The sequence below is a fragment of the Echinops telfairi genome, unplaced genomic scaffold (genome assembly GCF_000313985.2).
Source record: "Echinops telfairi isolate 266 unplaced genomic scaffold, ASM31398v2 ScPeMD7_7462;HRSCAF=8500, whole genome shotgun sequence".
NCBI classification, from domain to species: domain Eukaryota; kingdom Metazoa; phylum Chordata; class Mammalia; order Afrosoricida; family Tenrecidae; genus Echinops; species Echinops telfairi.
In genome coordinates, this window is record NW_022111362.1 from 2,103,579 (window position 1) to 2,110,808 (window position 7,230).

Sequence of the window (7,230 nt, forward strand, 5' to 3'; positions counted from 1 at the left end):
CAACTTTTTATAGGTGTACAACTTACTGAAAGCAATGACCATAATCAATTGTGAAAGTTATCCCCCACACACACCTGTAACCACTAAAAACTTTGTTCTCCTTTCTTGTGAGGCTCCATAGGGTTTTCTTGGTGTAATCTTTACAGAAACAGGTCAGTAAAGATTCTTTTCTGTGGTGCTGTTGGGTGGGTCAGAATTACCAACCTTTAGGCTAGTTGTTATTGTTAGGTGCAACTGAGTCAGCTCCAACTCATAGCGACCCTGCATACAACAACACAAAACTTTGCATAGTCCTCACAATTGTGTTTGAGCCTATTGTTGCTGCCACCTTGTTGTCGACCTCCATATAATCCATCTTCCTTGTCTATTTGTTCAGCTACAGATTGAATAAGCATGCTGAAATAATACAACCCCAACACACACCTTCCATGGTTTGAAACCTGGTATTGCTTCCTCTGTCAGGAATGATCTTGATGTGCCTGCTTATTCCCATGATTCACCTTTAAGATTTCAAATCATATCATTTCCTGAGAGACCAACACTGGTGATATTATGCAGAGTCCCAAACACCTCTATCCCTCCAGTACACTGTTTATTTTCTTTGCATTTATCATAACCAGAATACTGGGGCCTTGGGAGCCTAGCATGATCTGGAAACAGCTGATGATGAGCCTGATCCAGCCACTATCTCCCAATAGCTGCCCCCAGGCCTTCATTGACTCTGCAGGCTTCTAAAGGTCCCCTTGAATCCTCCCATTTCCCCCTGGATCCTCATGGCTATTGATTTCTCCCCTAGATTCCATTCTCTGTTACTAGGACCTACAGTCTCATTATGTAGTGATTTCACTTTTTCACCTAGGTATTCCTGAGTTTCTGCTGCAGCTCATTCCTAACTTCAGACCTCTACATCCACACTTACTCATACATGTGCAACTTTTGGGGCCCTACAGATATAACCTTAGTTTTAGACTATAGAACCTCAGATGGATAGAACCTCGGCATAGCCAATGGCAACCCAGGAGGAGGGTTTTTACCCTCCAGATGTCCCTGCACTAGCTTCCTAAGCCCAGACCCAATGTCTAGGACATAGATATTTTAGAACCTGGTTTTGGTGGCATAGTGGTTACTCATTGGGCTTTGGTCCACAAGGTCCGCAGTTCGAAAGCATCATGCACTCCCCATGAGAAAGAAGGACTTCCTACTCTCATAAAGCCTTAACAGTCTCAGAAATCCACAGGGTCAAGTTTTACTCTGTCTGATAGAATCACCATAAGTCAGAATTTACTTGATATCAGTGAGTTTGATCATTTTTGGCTAAAAAGAGTTAGTCTCAGAAACTTACAGGGGACATTCTACCCTGTCCTATAGGATTAACCTTGGTTTGTAGGGTTTGTAGTGTCTTTGAGATAGTACTAGAGACTCACAGGTACTAGGGTTCCTGTAGGAGTGCACTGGGGTGTGAATAGTAAAAACTGTGGGACAGGAGATCAAGCTCAGTTATGCTAGGACGGGATATAAGGGCAAAGGGGGTGAGACACATTAGACAAACCATAGGCCCTTCCCCATGCCCTTTTACTTCCTGCTCCCAGCTGCTGAGGTGCCACTGGTTCTGGCCAGCCTGCCCCTTCCTTGCCAGTTCACGAACATTCACAAGATCACTTTAAGGAGGCACAAGAACATTTTAATTTACAAAGAGGATTTGGATAGCTCCCCCACCCCACACCCCTCCAATTAGAAAGGAGCATAAAAGTCATAATGAGAGAAGAACCGTTTGGAGGTTAAGATCCCCAGATAGGAAGGGTGCCGTGGAGGACAAGGTTTGGGAGAGAAGGACAGGTCTTGGAGCTCCATGAAACTGGTCCTGGGCTTAGCAGTGACTTTCACAGCCTACGGAGAGAGTAGAGTGAGGTCCTTACAGCATCGAAATTTATTTAATACTATCTAGTGAAAAATTCATATTTTTCATCACATAAAAGATTCTGCTTCTAGGTATGACTGACATCAATCTCTACCTCAAGCCTATGGCACCTTCCTACAGAACCAAAGCCTCTTTTCAAATTTACAATTCATAACAGGATGCAGTACCCAGTTAGCAACTTATCTGTATTGGGTGATCTACTGTGCTCACAGAATACCAGTCTGGGTTATCTCAAAGTAGCCTCAACACATACACTAACAATGATTTTTATTGCTCACTCTCAAAGTATGTGGCTGCCTGCTGGCGTTTTACCTTACCTGAGTTGATAAGTGGAGTAGCTTTCTCAGGTAATGGGCTAGAGAAGGAACACAACAGATTAGATCATCATCTGGGTCTTTTGTCTCTTTACCCCACCCCAAGACTTTTGCTTTTCCCTTCCCTGTAAAGGCCCTTGTTATTATTCATTGTCACTTCATACAGTACAAAGGTCTGGGGCCTTCCAAGTCTTGGGGACTCTTAGGGTTGATTAGCAAGCTCTGGCGGTGTGTTGGGTTAAATGTTGAGCTGCTAATTTCAAGGATGATAATTCAAAGATTGAGGATATTATCCGCAAAACAGGATGACTCAGCATTAAGTGAAAAAAACAGGTGCTCCTTCTTACTTGTTGTTGGGATCTGACTTGCATTTGCATTTGTTACCTGTGAGTGGAAGACAGGGATGCATCAGGGTTCAGTCTCTCCCCGCATCCCCCTGACCCCTGCCAGTCACTCACTTACTCAAAGCAAAGATGATTCCAGCTATGCACATAATTCCTGCACAGATCAACCCGCCAAGCTGGAGGTTTTCCCAGTCTGAGGGAAACACAGAGATTGAGTTATACTGTACTCCAATTCATCTACACTAAGTTCTACAACTTGTCTGGCACAAGAGGTTCAGGATAGGCAAGATAGGGGCACCGGAGAGTACTAATTCTTACCATAATAGAAGGGACTGTTTTTGTCTGCAAAGAAAATAAATAAACAAATAAGCAAACAGTAAGTAAGAAGCAGAACCAAGAGGTAGGATATAGGTGTGTGGAGGGTAGGAAGGACCTAAAAGGGAAAAATGAAGCAGCAGAAAGAGCAGTGTGATTTGGGGTCTAACTCACCAATATTGTTGGCTTTCAAGACAGGCAGGCCTATGTGGGGAGAAGCAGAGAAATGGATATTAATTCATGACACATTAAGTCAGTTAGCAGGACCTCACAAGCCAGAGAAGCAAGGGAAACCAGGTCCCTGGGGGCACTGCAGAGTCCCTATTCTCAACAGCCATTCAGGCTTACACCAGTCATGGTAAGTGGATCCCCACTTATAGTCCATCTTTTTTTTGGTGGTGGGGGAAATATTTTTATTGGTATATCTTACTCATTCCAACATATTTATAGCCCATCTTGCTGTTTCTTTGAGCTTCCTCCTGGTCTTTCCTGTGCTATGAATGAGATTGTTTTACAGTCTATTTTTATCCTTTCTTAAGGATTCCTACACCAAGCTTTCCAAAGAACTAAAACCCCCAAACCAAACTCATTGCCACTGAGTGGATTCTGATTCATAGACCATATAGGGCAGAATAGAACTTGCCCCATGGGGTTTCTAAGACTGTAATCTTTACGCAAGCAAACGTTTCCCTTGTAGCAGCTGGTGGGTTTGAACAGCCGACCTTTTAGTGTCCCCAGGGCTTCTTTCCAAAGGACTAGGAATGGTTTTCTTTGAAGCAGCTATGGTTTTCCAAACTTATTCCAAAACATTAATACTGTTTTCAATATGTACATCCGACCTGTATAATTGTTTCAACTATGTCTCTTTAAGTGGCATAAACCTTTCTCTTTAGGAGGAAAACCCTTTTATTAGACATTATGCCCCCTGTGGGAGATGCAGTTCTCCAAAGCTTTAGTGGGTGGTAGTGGGTCCTGTTGGCAGGAGGTAGTGATGTGGCTCTGGAACTCACAAGTCAGCAGGATAAGAAGACCCCATGTCACTTCTTCCATGTCAAACACCAGCAGGGCAGGGGCTACAGAAGGAGAGAAGAGCAGAAGACAAGCCAGAGTCACAAGGGCCAACTCTCTGCCCCAGACCCCTGCTCCTAGGTTCACAGCTTAGTAAGAGGGCAGATGAGGGACCCAAGTGTCACAAATGTTTGAGAGGGTGGAGTCCAAATTCGAAGGATGCTGCTTGCTGGGAGGGGAAAGTTACTTCACTTCTATTTACAAGTTCATCTAGAGGTAGAGATCGCAACTGCCTCTTAGGCTGACAGATTGAGTGACTTATTTAGGCTAGAGATTGTTCATATCTTTATGGCACCCCTATAAGGGAGATACACTTTTTACCTCAAGTTTGTGGGAGTTAAAACCAGAATGTGGTAGGCTTAATTGGATGTTGGGATCAACCGTTGGAACCTCTATTCTGACTCAAGCTTTGGAATCAGAGTTTTTAACCACACAAAGGCCCTGCGTGACTGTTCAAAAAGATTTGGGCACAGGTATGGAAAAGGGCTGCTGGAGCCCACCAGGTTGAGATCCCAGCTAGCTCCTACAATGTGGTATGGCAAAACATAGGTGAAAATTGTCACTGGAAATTAGTAAAGAAACACAAGTAAGCCTGTGCTTATTTTACTCTCTGGGTACTCTATCTCTGTCAAGGACTGTAAACTTGAAAAGAGGCCATGATTCTGTAGGAAGGTGCTGTGGTGTTGGGAGAGAGACTGAGGCCCATCATACTTAGAAGCAGACTTTGGTGTGGTAGAAAAATGTGAACTTGTTCACTGCAAATGACCTAGTAAACAAGATAAGCACCTTGTCTATTGAATGATCTGCTCCAGGGTGAGGTCAGGATGCTTGCTGGATCAGGAGCTCCCACCCATTCTCAGATAGGCCTTTCTCTTGTAAAGTGGGGACTCTCCAGGATCACATTTGACTGCTTATGAGGTGGCTGTGTCCCTGAGATAAGGCCCTGCCTGACCACCCAGCAGTTCTGCATATTGCTAGCTGCAAAGCATAGTAATTGCCCATGTTCCACACTGAAACCATTGTTGTTATGTGCTAGTCCCAGTTCTGGCTGCCCAAGATAGTTGTGGTTCTAGCTGGTCAGGGCTCTCATTCTCTGCCAGTCACTTACCAGTACCGCTGTCATGGCTGCATTAGCATTCTGTAAAGTGAGCACTATTGTAATCACAAACCCATAAGGTTATAATGATCAAAGTAAATGAGTTACTTAGAGCATGATTTAGTACAAGGGTGGGGAACAGCCATGGAGTCACTGTTGACTCAGCAACCCCCTGTGGGTTTCTAAGACTAGAACTGTTGACGGGAATAGAAAGCCCAGTTTTCTCTCTTGGAGCTTCTGGTGGTTTTGAACCACTTACCATGTGGATCGCAGCCCAACTATAACCATTACACCACCAGGGCTCCATATGGGCCGTATAAAGCCCATGAAATATTCAATGCCAGCTAACATCATATACCTCACCGAAGATATTAAAAAACCAAATTCACTGCTATTGAGTCAATACTGACTCAATGCAACCCCTCTGTGGATTTCCAAGCGTGCAACTGTTTACGGGAAGCTGCTAGTGGTTTCTAACTAGTAACTATGCAGATCGAAGCCCAATACCTACCAGCAGGGCTCCTTAACAAAGAGATGAAAATGAGCTAATTGACCAAGTATAGTACAGCAGGGTACATTTTAAGTTCTTAATTTTATATGACACACAAATGTCAAATATCCAAATGGCTCTTGGCAGAAAATAAGTTCCCCTCCCCTGACCCAGTACATCAGCCCATTCCTGTTGTGTAGATTCAGTCTCATACTGATCCCATTTGTTGCAGGGGGCCTCAAACCTTTTAAACGGGGCCAGTTCACTGTCCCTCAGACCTGTTGGAGGCCTGCACTATAGTTTTAAAAAAAAACTATGAACAAATTCCTATGTACACCGCACATATCTTATTTTGAAGTAAAAAAACAAATGGGGCAAAAACACCCGACGGCCGGATAAATGTCCTCGGTGGGCCGCATGTGGCCCGCGTAGTTTGAGGATGCCTGTCAGAGTAGAGCTGACCTCCACAGGATTTTCTTCGCTGCACCCTTTATTGACGCAGATCACAAGTGCCTTTTTTCCCTGCTGTACAGCTGGGTGGGTTTGAACTGCCAACTTGATTAGCAATACAAGGCAATTGCACCACCCAAGGACCAGATGCCAGCACTAAAAAGGTGTTCCAGTAAATACATTCATAAACAAACACACAAATGCCTTTTACCCTCATAATAACCAAAGGAGGGAGGAATTCTTAAGGGCTTGGTTCTAAATATGGACCTTGAGTGCTTAATAGTCCTTGAGGCTTTGTTCTTCTGCCACCGTCAGACCCCTGAGTACTAAGAATGTCAACTCCAGCCCTAGTACTTTTTAGGCAAAGGCTAGCTCCTGTTCCCTTGAACCCCCAAACCACTGTTTAGATGAGAGAGGTTATAAAGAGAGGCAGCCTTGAGAAACGATGTACAAATGCGCATTGCACAGTTGATGTGTGTATGGATTGGGATAACAGTTGTATGAGCCCCTAATAAAATGTTTAAAATAAATAAATAAATAGATAAAGAGAGGCAGCCTCAACACTCAGGAGACTCTTAAGTGTCACTAGTTTGTTTCTGAACCCCCCAAACATGAGCCTCATTGTTCAGAATCCCATCAATCACCACCCATTCTCAGGGTGGTTCCTCTGGGCTGTCCCTAATCTCAGAGCCCAAGTCGCGACAGCCAGACCCTCACATTCACTCCCCACAAGCAGTTCCTGTGGGAGGCAGGAGTGGAAGGAGGAACGTTTGCTCACCTGAGCGCCCTTCACTTCAGAGTCCAGTGCAAAAGAGATGGTCTGGAGAGGCTGCTGGGTCTGTGGAGAGACCAGATGGGTCCAGGCTCTTTATGACAGCAATTCTGCCCAGGCCACAAACCCTGTAGCTGAGGAACTGGTCTGACTCCTTGAGCTTCCCCTAACTCCTTCATCCGTTTGCTCTTAAGAAGGCAGCTTGTGCTGCCACACCCAGGGTGGGAAAGGAATGGGCTAGCCTTCCATTCTCCAGTAACCTTTCTCTGCTCTGTTAGCTTCTTTGATTTGCAGAGATTCTAAAATAAGGGCACAGAAAAGGTGCTAGTGGGGAATGAAATACTACTGGGTTCTTCTGCCAGCAGTATGGGTTCAACATGTCTATATAGTAATATTGTTGTTGAGGCTTGGTTTGCTTATCGTCTCATTGCTTTTACTTAGACAATGTATTTATTGAAGTGGC

General features: G+C 44.5%; 1 protein-coding gene across 2 annotated transcripts; it reads right to left on the reverse strand.

Annotated features, from left to right (window-relative positions):
* Window positions 1–1,673: 1,673 nt before the first annotated feature.
* LOC123520891 (FXYD domain-containing ion transport regulator 4-like) lies at window positions 1,674–6,942 on the reverse strand. Of its 2 annotated transcripts, XM_045283523.1 has the most exons (8): window positions 6,774–6,939; window positions 3,902–3,964; window positions 3,066–3,095; window positions 2,895–2,918; window positions 2,695–2,769; window positions 2,580–2,616; window positions 2,236–2,273; window positions 1,674–1,887 (listed from the first exon to the last, which is right to left on the reverse strand). In XM_045283523.1, exons 2-8 carry the CDS (start codon window positions 3,939–3,941, stop codon window positions 1,868–1,870), a joined length of 264 nt encoding a protein of 87 aa, XP_045139458.1. In that variant the 5' UTR covers window positions 3,942–3,964; window positions 6,774–6,939; the 3' UTR covers window positions 1,674–1,867. The 2 variants fall into 2 exon arrangements, with proteins under 2 accessions (XP_045139458.1, XP_045139459.1); XM_045283524.1 differs by lacking the exon at window positions 2,895–2,918 and having other exon boundaries at window positions 6,774–6,942.
* Window positions 6,943–7,230: the final 288 nt, after the last annotated feature.

Coding starts and splice junctions, on each gene's coding strand:
- LOC123520891 (XM_045283523.1), bottom strand. CDS start 3,941: ATGGAAGAAGTGACATGGGGTCTTCTTATCCTGCTGACTT. Junction 2,919..3,065: donor CTTGAAAGCCAACAATATTG/GTGAGTTAGACC, acceptor TTTTCTTTGCAG/ACAAAAACAGTCCCTTCTAT. Junction 1,888..2,235: donor TACTCCACTTATCAACTCAG/GTAAGGTAAAAC, acceptor CTCTCTCCGTAG/GCTGTGAAAGTCACTGCTAA.